The sequence below is a fragment of the Camelus ferus genome, chromosome 4, assembly GCF_009834535.1.
Source record: "Camelus ferus isolate YT-003-E chromosome 4, BCGSAC_Cfer_1.0, whole genome shotgun sequence".
Lineage (NCBI taxonomy): Eukaryota > Metazoa > Chordata > Mammalia > Artiodactyla > Camelidae > Camelus > Camelus ferus.
Genome location: NC_045699.1, coordinates 10,797,608 through 10,814,844, shown reverse-complemented (window position 1 = coordinate 10,814,844; position 17,237 = coordinate 10,797,608). Strand labels below are relative to the sequence as shown.

At 40.9% G+C, this 17,237-nt stretch overlaps 1 protein-coding gene across 1 annotated transcript in view; it reads right to left on the bottom strand.

Annotated features, from left to right (window-relative positions):
* SMU1 (SMU1 DNA replication regulator and spliceosomal factor) overlaps positions 1–9,468 on the bottom strand; it is a 28,096-nt gene extending 18,628 nt beyond the window's left edge. The window contains exons 1-4 of the mRNA XM_014557617.2: positions 9,315–9,468; positions 6,336–6,546; positions 4,843–4,995; positions 3,713–3,823 (exon numbers count right to left, since the gene is read on the bottom strand). Of these exons, the coding sequence (XP_014413103.1) occupies positions 3,713–3,823; positions 4,843–4,995; positions 6,336–6,546; positions 9,315–9,340 (501 nt within the window). The 5' untranslated portion in view covers positions 9,341–9,468. The remainder of the gene's footprint in view (positions 1–3,712; positions 3,824–4,842; positions 4,996–6,335; positions 6,547–9,314) is intronic.
* Between the last annotated feature and the right edge of the window lie 7,769 nt (positions 9,469–17,237).

The window sequence follows — 17,237 nt, the reverse complement described above, 5'->3', positions numbered from 1 at the left end:
GTTGACTTTGTGTTCCCTATGGCTTCCTTCTCAATTTTTTACTTTTCTTCTACGTTTTTCCTAGGTAATTATATTTACATCTATGGCTGCAACTATTACTGCAATTTCCAAATCTATAGCCCTAGCCAAAACCTCATGGGTTGCAGTTCAGATTCAAAAATCCCAGTACATCTACTAGACTTGTATGTCCCACAGCACTTCAAAATTAGTGTACATCCAAAACTGACTATGCCTCATCTGCAGTCTCTAAGTCCATCCTAACAAACCTTTCTTTTTATATTCTCTACTAAGTCACTGAAGCCAGAATCCTAAAAGGGTAATAACCCAGAACAAAAGCCTCACTCACTCCTCACATCTAACTAATTAAATGTGGAGGAACACAGAGTTTATTTCCACTCTTTCTAGAAACTCCACTAAGTGACAATAATAAAGGAATAAAAGAGGTAAATACCCAAAAAGACACAGAGAATAGAAGAGGTAAACCAGAAGAAAAATGTTAAATTTCAGAACCTAAAAAGTGAATAGACCAGTGGCAACCAAGAAGAGCAGTGAAAAATGAAACTTAATTATACAAGATGGGGATGAGGAAGCTACAAGCAACAAGTCAAATTACCTTGAAAATTCCTAAAAGGCTTAGGAATGGAAGGCAACACACACCCCTCAAGGAAAGGCAGGGCATGAGGCAATGATAAAATCTGTATAAAGAGCAGTCAATGTCCAGGACCTCCCCTAACCCAATGTGTCAGGTGACTGCCTTGCCCAAGCCTCAGGAGACGCTGGGTGCTCTATTTTCTGGAATAGTTGAGATCTTGGGCTCTGGAAAACAAGGCAGAGCTGAGGGGCAGGGTATAAGTAAGAAGCTACATAAAAACATGGAGATTCAGAGCAAACTCACATGCTAAACAGTGAGATTTCTCTACCCTCGACCCCTCACCAGTATCCTCCCACCTCTGGCTCCCAGGACATAATTTATACCTTCCCCAGGCAAGAAACTAGAGGATTACTCTCTGGAAAAGCTGATTAGTCCAAGAGAATATATCTATAAATACTCACACATGAAGATCTTCACTCAATGAACCCTATCAATTCCCAGATTCCTCCTTCCATCCCATCCCCACATAGTTTTCAGCTTTTCAGTGTTTCACTCTTAACTATAAACCAACAACAAGGGATCACTAAATACTTGAGGAAAGTTACTAAACTTGGGCACCAAAACAAACAGGTGTAATAAAAAGGAACTCAAAGAACACAGGGATAATGCAGGGAGGAAAATAAAACTTTGAAAACTTGAATTAAAAGAGAGACCTACTGTACAGCACAGGAAACTATTCAGTATCTTACAATAACCTATAATGAAAAAGAATCTAAAAAAGAATACATATAAAACACACTGAATCACTGCTGTACACCTGAAAGTAATACAACACTGTAAATCAACTATATTTCAATTTTTTTTTAAATGCAGGGAAAAAGTAACTTGCACTATCATTCCAGTTTCCCTGTTTTAGGGGACTCAGTTTCTATGTGTAAGTACTAGAGACTGACTGAATAAATGAACCAATTCCCTTACGCATTATCCCCACCACAATCCATCTTTCTTTAATTTATGCATGATTTCTCAACAAAAAGCTAAGCATACCCAATGCCCCATGCAGAGTTTGGGTGCTAAGCATGAAATTTAGCCCACTATATTAATGGTGGAAGAGTTTGGGGCACCAGATCAAGTTATGCCATTCCCACTGATGAAGGCCACTTTTTGGCCTTCTTTTCTGTACACCACACTCCCCCTCTTGGCAAATGTCTGTAACCTGCTGATGTACGTACCATGCTTCACTCCTCTTAATCTCTTCTAAGTTTTTTATTTATCGTAATACTTGTTATTTTCTATCATACTATAATTTGCTTAAATGTTATGTTTATAATTTATTGTCTATCTTTGCTACAAGAATATAAACTCCTCCAAGACAGACATCTTTATTTTATGGATGTACCACAAGTATCTAAGCAATGCTTGGCACACACTAGGTGCTTAGTATTTGCAGAATGAGTGCACACATGGCTTCTCCTCACATTACCTTCTGCAGAGCCTCTAAATGTGGCTATTTGTTAACTATGGTAAAAAAAAAATTTTTTTCCTAAAGACCTCAACATTAAAAATATTTCATGTACACATTAAAAATACGCATAAATACTATGAAATAAAACAACTTGTTAACATTCACATGTAAACTCTGCATAGTGAGAGTCTATTATGATTTTTATTTTCTTTGTATTTATGTGCACATTTCAGAATCAACAATTAAAACTTTCAAAATAAAAAGGAGAGGTAAGAGACATTGCTTACACAAATAGTCTCAAAAATTTATCTCCATGTACCCTTTCTCAGGAAGTTACTAGAAGTACTCCATCAAAACAAGGTTCTAAACTTTTTAAACTATAAAAAAGAGGAAAACATGGATCTAAAAAATATGACCCAACGAAAGAGGCATAGAACTCTCAGTATGAAGATGAAAGAAGTCCCAGTACAATCCCTGGTGCAGAAAGCCATGAGAACTAGTCCTGATGGGAACAAGGGAGAGAAGGGCCTCAGGGAGAGTATCAGCAAGAAGCGGGGAGAGGGAATGTTTACAGATGCCAAAAAGATTCAGGCTGAGGTTACAAGCGGTACACAGAAAACTAGGCAAAAGAAAAAAATTAAGAAATTACTGAAAGAAATCATAAAAACAATGTAAGAAATTAAACAATTTTTTTGGCTATGAGTAATATTTATGGAAAGGTAATAATGTAAACATTGAACTGATTTAACCAAAAGTTGTGATATAACTACTGAAAGCCCGGAGAAGAAGAATGTGTGTATGTTGTGGCGAATGGGATGAGATAAATCATCATCCACTAAAGTAATAGCTAATGTCTAAAAAGAAATTTTTTAAATCAAAATATGACATTATAAGCATGATATTTCGCTATGGAGGTAAATGCGAAGATAGTAAAAAATGATTGTGTAAATTAAGAAAAAAGCAGCTTAATCCTGAATTTCAGAATCACTGTAAGCCTGTAACAAAAAGATATTGGGCCCTTTTCAAACTTCAGATTTAGTGCAAAGAGGCTATTTACATCTCTATTAATCATTTGTGCCCTGTGCTGTTTATAAAACATCTATTACTCTAGGTAGCTTTATAAATAATGACAATGCTAGTACTACTACTACTAAAAAAAAGAAACACCACCAGCAGCTACCATTTACTGAGTGTTTACAAGGTGCCAGATAATACACAATTGCTTTAAGTGCATTTTATCTCATTTAACCCTTACTACAACTACAACACTATGATAAGTAAACAGGACCAGAAAAGTCATGTGCTGAAGACTACATAGCTGGTGAGAGAGCTCATATTCTAACTATGGTGAATATTTGCTCCAGTTTGTTTTAGTGTTTTGGCACGATGATCAACAGTGTCCTCAAGGTATACCAGATAGGATGATAAATTCTACAATTACCCTAATTCTGTCTCTAGACTGTACACCCTTACCCACTATCCTGCCGTTCCCAGGAAAGATGAAGGTGGCACAGCACAGCTGTTGGTACAAGCAGCTCTATAGGTAGTTCCCAGTTTTTAGGATGTCTGATTTTTTTTAGCTCATACATACAGTTTATATACAGGAAACACTACCAGGAGTTCAGAGTAATTTCAGTTCCACAGACTTTAATTACCTGTCCCAGCAATGCCATGAGACGAGATGGAGGCACCACACTGACTTCCCCCGCTAAGGCCTGGGCAATTGCTGCTCGTCTCTTCTCTTTGCTACTTCCATCAGGGTATGCCTGGAAAAGGAGAGGGGGTAGCATCGTTCCCAAGAAGCAGCAAAATATATGAATGTGCTTAATACATATATAATAATAATCAAGCAGAAATATTCAAAAAGGAAAACATAAAAAGAAACTACCCAGTTACATAGAGGATTAATCAAATCAATTAGTTTTTAAAGACAACTTCTCAAAGTCTACCCACTTGCATTTCAAAAGTATGAGCTGAGACAGACTGAGGTCAGCCAATCCAGTTATTTCTGAAAAGAGTCCAAGTAGACTATGTTGAAGCCAGAGTCGTTTTTCCAGTGTTTGAAAAATCTGCAGAGATTCTTTTATATTCTTCAGTAATTTGTTTCTGTCAATGACTCCCAGCCCAGAAGTTCTAACTTAAATTCTGTCCTGGTAATCTAAACTCCTTCCTTTAACCTCTTGGTTTCTGTAAGTTTACTCTGACTTCCCATTATCCAGTGCCTATTAAATTCTTCTTCCTCCTGTTTAGACCAGCTTCTATTAAAAGGCTGGGTGAGAAAGAATGAAACTACACATATGATAAGGTTTGGAAAGAAAAAAAGAGTATCAGTCACCATGCTCTACCAGTAAGCATAGTCAGCGGAGAAGCAAAACACAAGCTCTTAAGGACTAAAAGAACTGGAATGAAACTAGAGTTGTCAGTGGCAAGGGACACAAATGCACAGTGAACATACCAACAGTAAGGCAGCGCTTCAGGGCCAATTAAGCACTTGGGCTAATGTGGAAATGATACCAGAATAAACATTCTGCTTCTTCACTAATCAACACACAGTCCTAAAAACCAGGGTGTGTGGGGGGAGGGAAGGCCCTCAAACACTCAGAAAACTCAGAACAAGATAATTCTCTTTAACACACGCAGATTTCAACCAAAGTAAATTAAAAAGTATCATTCGCAAAAATTAAGTCAAAATTGCAAAAAAAGTATCCAATAAAATGGTTAAAAAAGGATTACATTATTGCATGTTTTCAAAGTTAACAATTTCTTTTCATTACCACAGTCATACCTCTCGAGGATCAAAGTAAGACCTGGCCAAGAGGTTCTCCAGATGGATATACCGCTCTGGCTGTGTTTGCTTTAACATGATCATGGGGTCAGTCTGTCTCAGGAGAGATCTGGCAGCACCCAACTCACGGAGCTCTATCAATTCCAAAACAACCTGGATAATTGAAAGAAAATGGCAGTTTCAATGCATTCCCTTATTAATATGTCTTTTTCAGTACAGTTTCTGACCCAGAAATGGCCTGCCAAAGTGATTTTCAATATTGGGAAATGCCCCTTCTCCTTTTCACAAGCAATTTCAGGTAGACAACTAAAGTAATTGTAAAGTAATAACTCAATCCTTCAACTTCCATCCTTCATTTTTATCTACCAATCTCCTCTCCTCTCAGGCCTCTTGTTCAGAATACACATGCTGAGGAAAACTAAATATGGGAATATCTCAGTAAGTTCCAAAGAAACCTTTCTCCAGTTACCAAAATTTTCTTTAGAGAATTACTGAACTCGTGTAGACTGTAAAGAAACAATCCCACTTCCCTATTTTTACTGCAAACCACATTACATTCTTTTTTTCAGAAAGTGCACACTGTTCTGTTGTATAATAAATAACTTTATGATCTATGGCCTGGTTTCCTCGCAAAGAGCTCCTAAAATCCTTGGAACTTCCCCAACAATAGGAATATCTTTGTTACTCATGAGCCCTCTGCATCACACCTGAGTTAGTGCTAAGGAAATGGCTCAGGATAGGGGCTGGTTACCAGAAGGACCAACTATGTGATTAGAGGGCAGATGCTTTGAGCAAGCCCAACCCTGGGGAGGGCTGAAGAACTAGAGATTAAATGAAACTCCCCAAAAGTCTCAATGGAGCTTCCTGGTTGGTGAATGTGCCAGGTGAGAGACAAACCCTGATTCCACAGGAAGAAGGTATTGGAAGCTCTGGCTCAGTACCCTCCCCAAACCTCACCCTTTATTATGTCTCCTCATTTAGCTGGTCCTAAGCTGTACCCTTGATAATAAAACTGCAATCATTAGTATGTCACTTTCCTGAGTTCTGAGTCATTCTAGTGAATTATCAATTCTAAGGGGGTCATGGGGACCCCCAAATTTGTAGCCAGTTGGTCAGAAGAACAGGTGGCCCAAGACCCCAAAGTGTAGCTGGTGTCTGAAGCAAAGGCAGTCTTGTGGAGGACGGAGCCCTTAACTTGTGGGGACTGCATTCACTCTGGGTGGTTACTGCCAAAACTAAATTGTAGTACACTAGCTGGTATCAGAACAATTGGTGTTAGAATAGTTCATTTAATGGTCACTTAAGAAATAATTTCAATTTGGGAGAATCTTAGCTTTTCCAAGACAGAAAAACACAGAATAGCACTCAAACTTTGACAGTGTAATTTTCAGGGCTGTTACCTATAATACTTGAAGGAATGCTTACAAATGCCTGTTAGTCAGGGGTCCCACAATAAACCAACCTATAGGGATCAGCATCACCCTCACTCTTACCTGTTCATAGAGGTCAATGAGGGTTTTGTCTGGCAATTTCAGAGACTGTATAGCTTGTAGAACAGTATCCCAGTGGCCGCTATTAATGTCAGCCACAAAACTCTCAATGCTGTCCACGGTATTCAGAGACACAGTAGTCTCCTCCTGTAAGGTGGCTAATGCCCGATGTAAACTGTTCTCCTTTAGGTACTGCATGATAAGACGGATCACACTGAAAGAAGAAAGCAGGTCATTCAGCTCAGGGATCCTCACCCACCATAGAGGCCACAAAATAAAGCCCACCCCAGTTTATTTCTCCTACTCAACCATCCTCCTTTCACTACCTACGTTCCAAAAAAGTCACAGAATATAAGTTACAAGAGACCTTAGGGATCATCCAGTCCTACCTCCAACTCAGAAATAGGAGAACTGAGTTTCAGAGAGGGGAAATAATTTGCCCAATGTCTCACAGTCAGCTAGAAAGCAAGTTAGTACCAAGGAGATTCTCTTACTTTCAAGGTCAGAGATCTTTTTATTTTTATGCCAAGTTTCTTATTAATTCGTATGATAACCCTGTTGCACACCTTTAGTAAAATATTTTAAACCTAGTCATTGACACAAAACATTCCAAATGACTGGATGATTTGGTTCATTTTTTAAATGACAATCCAAAAAATGAACTGAGACTTTCTTAAAAGGGATTTGTTGAACACAAATAAGTAGAGCTATATTGCACATAAAATCAAAACAAAGCTATGTGTCCTCACTTGCAAAAACAATACCTACCCACTGTCTTTATTACCAAATATTCAGGACAAGTGAAATAAAAACATTGTAGATTCAGTTTCCCAAGGAAAATAGGACCCAGACAATCTCCAAATATTGAGAGAACAAGCAATAATTTTCAGCATGTAACAGAAAACTTATTTATAGTTAAATATGATTAAAACTTGATCTTGGGCTTAGTATTAAGGAGTCTGGTGAAGAATCTGTTCACAGAGACAGTAAAAGATCACTGCACAATGCTGTGCTACACTGTTCTTCTCTTGCCTTAAAAGTACACGTGGCTCAGACTGTATTTCTACTGGACAGCGCTAGTATAGGGGGTCTCACTGTCCTGGTTGGAAGGGATTTCAGATTGGAATTTAGTCAATTCCCCTTCCCTGGAGAGAAATAATAATCAAAAAACAATAGCCGATGTTCACTGTGTGTTTATTATTTATCAGGTACTGTTCTAAGCATTTTGGATTCTAAATGTCCTCAAAACAGCCCTATGAGGATGGCATTACTCTTATGCTCATTTTACAGATCTAAACTTGGCCAAGAAACAGAGATTAGTGGAAAAATTAAGATTCAGACTGACAGTGTGGCTGTCAGTGAGAGCATACACCACGGACAGGAAAACTTAAGAACAGTTTCTACAGAGGGAACTGGTAACTGCTACTCAGAGCAGTCTTTTATCTCACAGTCCCTTTAAGAGATACCCAGGCTTGGATCCCTGCTATGCCAGTACCACACTACCTTCCACAGCATACTTCCATTTACACTCCCCAAATGAGACATCATCCTTGCAAAAAATTCATATTTGACATAGCCAAAAGCAAATCCACTTCCTTCAAATACAATGTAGCACATGAAGAGCTAAAAGCTTTGGAAACAGGCTGGGATTTGAATCAGAGTTCTGTCATTTATTCTGGACAAGTCAGTTAACATATATTTGTCTGTTTCCTCATCTGTTAAGAAAAATACCTACCCTGTCGGGCTGGTGAAAGTTGACTCCACTGCTTATAGTGTGAATAGCATAGAAAATACTTAGTAGCAGCCCAAGGCTGGGAGAATGGTCAGCTCTCGCTTTTATTCAGGCCCCAAAGCATGGAATCCTTTCCAACTCCTGCCCTGACTTAGTTGTCGTCACTGCCAGAGTTCTCCATTACCCTTCTTTGCTTTATCTTTCTCCACAACACCTACCACCATCTGCTAAGCCTGTTTCACTTACTGTTTATGTCTGCTGTTTACCTTCCTCAATCACAGTGTACTTTCTATAAGGGCAAGGATTTTTGTCTTTCATTCACTACTATATTCCCAGGGTCTAGAACAAGTACACAACAGACTTCAATACTTGGTGAATGAATAAACGTCCCTTCTCCCTAAGGCAGGTCTTCTGAACGCTTACGGACTTACAGTCAGGGCACAAATGCTACATTTACTAAGTGTTGGCAAGACCAAACTGGAGGATGGCATCCTGCAGAAGTCCACTAGACGTCCTGAAGAAGTTTACTAAAGACCTTCTCCAGTCACTCATTAGACCCTTTTTCCCCAAATCTATCATTCGCCTGGCCCAATCTCCAGATTCTGTCCCTCTTTTGTGGCTACACAGAGCTCACAGACTAACCAAAATTCAGCGCCAGATACAACCTGATAAAATAGCTAGTCGTTCATTAATTCCAAAGGCAATCATTCAGTCTCTACGGTGTGCTAGTAACTAGGACTATAATGAAAAGGAGTCCCTCGGCGCCTAGAGGATGGCAGGGTGAGCAAATAAACGGTGACAATACTGGCTAAGTGCTAGGCAGAAGAAAGCAGAGGGCCGTGCAAGCACAGAGGAAACAAACCACACTGTTCAATGGGGGCAGGAAGAGAAGGAAGGCTGTGACTCCAGCCCCCTTGTGCAGACAATCAGACCGGAGTCCAGACTGGGTGGTTAATCTGCTCAGCCACAGGGCGCACCAGGAGTCGACGAGGGCTAGAACTCAGGTCTCCAAGGCACGTCCTTCCCCTAGCCCAGCACCGCCTCCCATGGGGCTTTGGGCTTCTCGTCCGCTTTTTTGAGGGCCCGCCTCCTCCACAGTCAGATCCAAGAAGCTTCTTTGTGAGAAAGGAAATGCCCCTCCACTCCCCAGCCTCTAGGACGCCTCCTCCGAGCAGCTGCCACCCCCTCACTTCCAACCTTCGCCTCCCGGCCCCCGCCACTTCGCGAATATCCGCTACCAAGGGACTTACTCGGAAGACTCTATTTCAATCGACATCGCGCTAAGTTCCCGGACGCAGGCCCCACTCCACTCTCAGGCCCAGTCGCGCAACGCAGCAACGACACCTCCGGCGGCCCCTGCACGTCACTTCCGCTCGACGTCCGACGTCAGACGTCCGACTCCCGCTCCGGAGGCGGTGTGTACGGAAGAGGGGCGAGGAGTACGTGGGGGGCGGAGCTTCGAGGGACTGTCCAAAGTTGGAACCTACGCGCCTGCTCCGGAGAAGTCTCCGTTATTCCTTCCTGGGGAAAGTGTTGTGCTTAAAGGACTGGTTTTTAAATTTTGCTTTTTTAATTTTTAAATCTAGTTGACTAGACTTAAAGATGGAATTGAATATACAGTACTTGACTGGGAGAATAATACATTGGAAACCCGTGAACCACTAGCCAATATTTGCGGGAAGAGTTCACTGAGTTTTAAATAAGTGAAAGATTTTGAAGCCAAAACACAGTTTAACCTAATTATGAAAGGTTTGGGACTCAGGGTTTGCACAATCATTTCTTGGAAAGAGCTAATTCCAACTAAGCATTTCCAGATAAGTATTTAGTTGAAAATTGTTTCACAGCAGTGGTACAATTACTGGCAAAACAATGAAACCAAATGAAAATGTGTAAAGGGAGAGATAGGAGTCTTCTTTTAATAGACTTTAAACTACACATTATTAAATTAGTAGAGACAAATGAACTATAGAGGTACCAATGAATTTCATAAAGGTTATTTTTTACAATATTTTATTGCCATCCTATATAATCTTTTTAAAAATATTTGCAGCATAAAAATTTTTTTTGAAAAACAATTTGCAGCACAATGTTAAAAAATCTATGTTGTGAAAATTACACATTGAAATGATTCATTTGGAGAGTTCCTGTTGGCTTTCAGTCTTAACTGATATTTTTTCCAAAGGTCTGCCACATAACTTCTCTGTAGCCTCTTAAATACTGCTGCTTTTTTCAGATTTTTCCAATTTCCTATCAACTTTTGAAGGACATAGTCTCCAAGACCTCAAACCTCTTAAAAATCTAAATGGGTGCTCCAACATGTGAGGTATGTAGATACGTGTATGATTTCTGATGTATTCTTTCACTATCCCATCTCATGACTAGACATAGAAAATTATGTCTTTCTTGAAAAGAAGACACTGCTCATTTTCATCAATAACATAAACCTTCATTTTCTCCACCTAGCATTTATCACGTTATTCTTACTTCCATTAAGGTTACTTTCTATTTCTCTTGTACAAATAAGTCTTCTCCATAATTACTTAATACTGGGTTTTATTCTGTTGTCCATCACACCTCTGCTTTCATTTTGAATGGAATGGCTTCTCTTCTTATAATTTCTATTAAATACAAACTTGTTTATTATACATAGAGCAAGCATCTCATTGCTTCATTATGTCTTTTGTAGTAATGTGCAAGGATTTAGATATTGAAGTACATACTACTATATAACAAATTAATTTATTTTTATTTTTCCTAGATATTAGGCACTATATTAATTTTGTTTCATTATCTATATGTGTAGATTATATTACTTATGAATTTAAGGGTACCAAAGAGAAAGTTACAGAATATTTGGAGGGCCTTGAGCCTAACAGTACTGAAAACATGTTGGAAGACGCCCATCAGAAATTATTCCAACATGGTAACTCCATTCTCATTATTTTTCTTACTCTCTTCTTTTAACCTTAGAAAGGTAGTTTTAAAAATAGTATCTCTTGCGATAAAGAAACATTTTGTGTAGTATGGCAGTTCCTTTGGTCTCGTCTTCAGTTTCTATTTATTCAGTCAATTGTGGGTACAATTAAATTGATTACTTTTTCTCTAAAAAAAAAAGCATGTATTATATTATCCTATTCTATGAAAGCACAGGTCCAAAATTCCTTACCCGTAATTCTGAAATCAAAAGAGCTGTGAAAATTTAAGTTATTTTATAAGTCGTTTAGCAGCAAAATCTGTCCTGAATTTAAGTGAGGCTATTTGCAGCCTTTTAAACATTCATATGCAGAAATGTTAGTATATTTAATTATGAAGTATCACCTAGATCCTGATGGAAGGTATTATAAGATATACAGCATATATACCATATTATCTTATCAAAATACAAAAAATTCCAAACTCTAAAACATGTCTAGCCTCAAGATTTTCCGAATAAGTTTTGTGAGCCTGTTCTGTCTGTCTACCTGGTCTGCTGTTTTATGTATACATAAAGGTTCTTTGGATGATGTTTATCTAACATCATCTGGGTGACAGGATGTGAACTCATACTCTCTTCATTTTTCTACATCATTAGAATTCTTTTTCATAAGCATATAAAATTAAAATCTTTTTTTAAATTTTCAAGAAGAAAAGTTACATTACTTAAAGGTGCAAATGACAGTTATCTGAAAAATTAACTTATGTGGGAAAAATTCAATCTCTGATAATTCTAATTTCAGAGAAAAAAAATTGCCTCTAAACTAAAGGAAAAAAGGTGTGTGGGTGGGTGGAGGTTTGGGAGGTTGTAAACTATATGCTAGCTGCACTGCTTGCTGCTTGAGAAAAATTCCTGGTGCCAAGAGCCCTGTTTCAGATCAGAACTCATTATTTGCTGCTGTGTCTGTGGTTTGTGCATCCATGACAGTTAGATCAACAGACACCATTGTTAAGAAATGAAACTTTATGATTACAGTTAGCAGCCACAGATGTATCCTCATTCTTTGCCTCTAAAATGTACTGGATTTTTAATCTCTGATTGACAGCCAATGCCCCCAGCTACACAAAGCCTCCTCATCCATGTTTCCTCTGTAATAATGGGATTGAATATAACATTTGTTACTATATGTAATGAAACTACAATCTTTACCTAATTGGGGAGGTGTTTTCCCCCCAAACTGCTTGTGTAAGTCTTCTATATCCCAGCTATATAACCCATCAATTTCCATATCCTTTCCATACCCAAAGCATAAGCTTTATTATCTTGCTGATCCCCTGTTAGCAAGCTGATAAACTTTGACAATTGCTAAATATCAGTATGTCTAGGAAATTTTGTTTTTAACACTAGACAAGTAAAGTCTCTCACGTCTCTCCCTCTCTACATGGATAAAGAAACTCAAACAGTTACACAACACAGACAACTTTTAACCTTTAAACCAGGCAGTTCATCAGGTTCATCAGGAAGCTTCCCACCCCACACTCAGAGCTGGGTCACAGCTTCCTAGACCTAATTTCTGGTGAACAAACATCCTAGAGTGACCCCAAGGGAAATCCGGTCTCCTGAGCACGTACCCTTTCTGGAAAGCTGGCCCTTACCAGAAGTCCACGTCTCGGCAATCCTTCTCCTTAATCCAGCAGAGGGCAGGCCAACCATAGAAAAGCTGCCATTGTTAACCAGGCCAACAGGTGTCTAACTGGTTGTTAAGGAAGAGAGGTGTATGGGAGAGAAATCATCCATTGGACAAAGGAAGTAGAAGGCAGAGTCAATATTTGAGTGCTTTAGCACTCAAATGGGGCAAAAGTTTGGCCCCTCCTATTAAACTATACCAATTGCATCTAACATATGACAATGAAGTCTAGAGAAAAATTATCACACAATTCTACCTGCTCATGGCAGGACATGACTCAGAGGTCTTGTAACTCAACTTCCTCGTTTTTAATTCCCACCTCCTATACCAAGGCAGGTCCCTGCATCATCCCTGATAAAGGACCTTCATCTTTTTTGTATACCTACTTGAACTAAAGCCACCTGTTCCAACTTGGAACAAAATATGTTTTTCTGTAAATCCAAAAGAGCAAGCCTGTTCTCTTCAGAGATTACAATGTGGCCCTGACCTGAGGGTCAAAAGGGGGTTTTCTACACATGGATTAATTTTCATTAGGGACAAAACCTTTCCCGCAAACCCTCCCCATTCAGCTCATTCAGCTAATACATTGGCCAAGGTGGCATCATATGTCCATTGTCAAGCTGAAGCCATCACTGGCAAGGGGGATGGAATTACCATGGGTGGCCTAAACATGCTCATTTGCCCCCTGGGGCTGTGAAGGTACCACATTCCTGAGCATCAAAACACAATTGCAACGCACCCAGCAAGGATGAGGAGATGGAGCTAGTGGGATGACTGTCGGGTGGACAGCCAACACTTTCTTCAGGGTTCTGGTCTGTGTGGCTGGGAGGAGGCACTGAAGAGTCCCATCACACAGAAAAGAAAGTGGAAAAGAGGAACTGAAGGGCACCATCCAGATCTCACAGAGAGTGAGTCCCAAGCTTGTAAAAATTCAGCTATGCTAACTAACCTTCCCTTCTTTCTTTGACCAGTGTCCAGATCAATGGCTGTGGAGGCTGTCCTCAGTGGACTAGCCAAGTCCAGGCTTATAGAACAGAGGGAAGCAGAAAGGAAAGATGCCGTCCAAGGAGGGCAATGAAATGGGACTGAATTGGGGCACAGAGAATAGTTGTAGGCTGATGACATGAGGCTTGGCCAGGACCTGAGCTACACATGCTTAATCATGGAGACAGATACCTTCCAAGGAAACAGCCTCACTCAAAGCACCACCAAAAAGGACAACCATAGGAATCATGTTTCATGTGACTCCAATCCCCTTCCCTATCCAAACTGATTGAACTAGGGGTAGATAGTAGATCCAAGAGCCCACAAACCATAGGCTGACCAGCATCCTACGGCCTGAACTGGCTCAAAAAGATAGTTGATCCCATCAATTTTAGGACCTTGAAAGTGTGGAGAGATCAGGCACTTAGGAATTGGAGCAGCTGAAAGTCTCTAAGGTGGGGAAACTAGGAGATGAGGAAGATAGAGTGTGAGGTAGCTTTAGCTGAGAGAGGAAGATACGGAGCTGAGGGAAGGAAAGCCAATGAGTAAACAAGGCGAGCACAGAGCACACATTTAGATTGTGCTAAGTGGTGTTAATGAAGGGACTCTGGGGTGGGGAGCCTTGACCTCCACCTTGCTGCTAAGGATGCTGGAGTGACCTTTGAGCCCTAGAGAACCTCCAGACTCCTAAAGGCCTGCTCCATGGTGACTTTTTCAGATTTCGGTGCTTCCACCTCTTTCTTTTAGCCCAATTCTTTCCTTGAATAACCCCTCCTTTCTTTGAGATAGGTTGCGGGAGGCTGTTTCTTCCAAAGAGCTTAGGCAATTCACACACTGGGAGTGAGAACAGCAGTACTGAGAGTGGTTAAGAGCACAGACTGCCTGGGTGGGAATTCTGGCCTAGCCGCTTACCAGCTGCGCAGCTTTAGGCACGTTGCTTAACTTCTTTGTGCCTTGTCTCCTTATCTGTAAAATAGGGACAATAATAGTACTACCTCAGAGTTATGAGGGTTAAATGAGTTAATGCATACAAAATGCTTAGAGCACTGCCTGCCTGCTATGTAGTAAGCACTGAATAATTAAAAAAATTTAAAAAAATTTTTTATTATTTTATATATTGAGAATTGTAAAAGCCCTGCTGTTACTTATGTTTCTTAACACAATAAGAAAATTAATACTGAAAGTCAAACTGAAATCGAAAACTAGTTAGTTTTGGAGGGAGGGACTCCTCCTCGGGTGCGATGCTGCTCTCACAGATGGGTTCGTAACCAGCTCATGTGTCACCAGATGGTGGGTGGCTGATCCTCTGTAATCCTCTGCTTTGTCTTAACCCCTGGAATCCCTGTCTGTGTCCCCACTGGCCAGTTCTACCCCGGTGACCCAAAGCCACAATGAGGTGCGTGGCTAGCCCGTGTTTATTCGCACTGAAAGTGTTCTCCCACAAGCCTGGGGCTCAGCTGGGAGGCCAGGGTTGGACAGCCTGTTTCCTCACACCATGACTGATTAGCACTTGTAGTTTCCAAAGGCTTCCCTTAACACCTCTTTGATCTGGGATCTCTGCAGGTGGAATCCACAGGTCCAGGCCGGGACAAGCCCCAGCAGTGCCCTGTGCTTCCCCACAGGGAGTTCCCACTGTTGTCCTTTTCTTAAATAGCATCTCTGATCTCCCAGTAAGAGTAATTTTCTTCAGCCTCCAGGGACTCTGGGGCATAGAATAATAATCAAATTGAGACACCTGGAATGCTTGGCTTTAACTATCTTGAGGGAAGGGCTCCAGGTTCATTCCCCACATTATTCCTACTCTTACAGCAGAATGGGATTCCCCACTCTCCAAATGCTATGGACACATTTTGGAATGTCTGGCCAACTCACAATTCTTTCTTCTTTCCCCCTTCAACTATCCTCACTCAGAGGTGGGCCTGCTACAGCTACATTTTACCAGGTATTTCTCTTCTCACCATACCTGAATGGCCCAGTGATGGACACTGACTCAAATGAAGCCGATAGGATTCTCTCTTCCAAGAACTAAGGATTGGGGTCAAAATATTCTAGTTCAAACTGGCCTGAAGTGCTGAGTTGTGGGTGGTCACTTTCTCTGCCTGACTGGGGAAGAAAAAAGTCAAGTTGTAGAGAAAAGAATCCAGCTGCAAAGAGAAAAAGAGAGATAAGAGCCACCTAGGGTGCTACCTAGGTTTCTGGTGGCTTTTCCTCATTATAAAAACTGTGGTAGGGACTATTAATATCCCATTTTACAGATGAGGAAAGTGAGGCACAGGATCATGACATTATCCAGGCGATATCACATGAGATCCTGGATCTAGCTGTTCCTAAAGCAAACACAACTTTGGGCATCCTAGTTGTGAGAGCTGGTAAAGGCTCCCTTTTTGTCTCCTTAAGCTGGTTTGGGTCGGGATTCTGTCATTTTTGATTAAGAGTACTGACAAAAGACAACTGAGGTGGATGTTTTTGGATGGATCTAGCCTTGGATGTGAGGGAGGACACCAAAACACAGGAAAAGGAGATGCGAATGGGGGAAGCTGCAGACCAGTTTGGAGGTGGGAAGGGGCAGGAAATGGAGGAAGTTCACACCCATGACCCTTGGGGGGCTGGGGGAGGGGGGTTCCCTGAAATGCTAGGAGGTAAGGTATTTGTGCTGAGATCAACCCAAGCACTTGGGGTGGGGAAAAGTGTGCCGATGGAAAAAGCAATAGCTGTAAATAGGAACCAGAAGGCAGTCTGTAACAGGTAGAGGAATCCCCAGCTATGATTATAGGTGATGAGTTTTATGTAGACTTACCCACCCAACTGTATGATTTTTCTCCAGTGAGGCTCTACTACGTTGATGGGAATCAGCCAGATGGAGTAAAAGTGAGAAAAGGTTAGGACTTGCAAGGGTGCTGAGGAGAGAGCTGTTAAGGGGCTACACCTGGAGGTCAAGGCTGTCGGAGATGGGGAGCCATGGAAAGCTTGAGGCCCCAGTGAGGTGGAAGACAAGTGCGGGGAGAGTCAGACCGTGAGAAAACTGGAGAGAGAGGAGGGCATGTCTGAGCTTGAAACCTTGGATTCTGAGGTGGAGCCCTTCTCACTGATGACAAGACTTAGGACATAACCACAAGATGGAGTGGCTGAAGGAGAGTAAAGGAGAAATGCTAGAATGGAAAACATCTGGAATTTGGGGGCCAAATACATATAAATGTATAAACTTAGGAATACATGCAAACATATCACATACAGCCAGACACAGGGTGCAGACGTACATGCAGATGTACACAGCACAGGCAGGCGTCAGTAATTCACTGACACAGGACACAATACAGGCCCTCCCCTTTTCTCTGTCCCAGCATACAACACAGACAGGTACACACACAGGGACACAGGGACACGTACATGCACAGGTATGAAATATACATACAGAGACACACATAATCATGGGACAGAAGCAGAAACTCTGACACACATACACACCACACAATCCTGTGACTTAAGGGAGTAGGTTTTTCCCTAAGATAATTGTTTTTCTTGTTGATTCTGGCCACTGTAGTGCCCATGTGGCCCATCCCCAGTTATTGGGGAAAAAAATACAGAAAC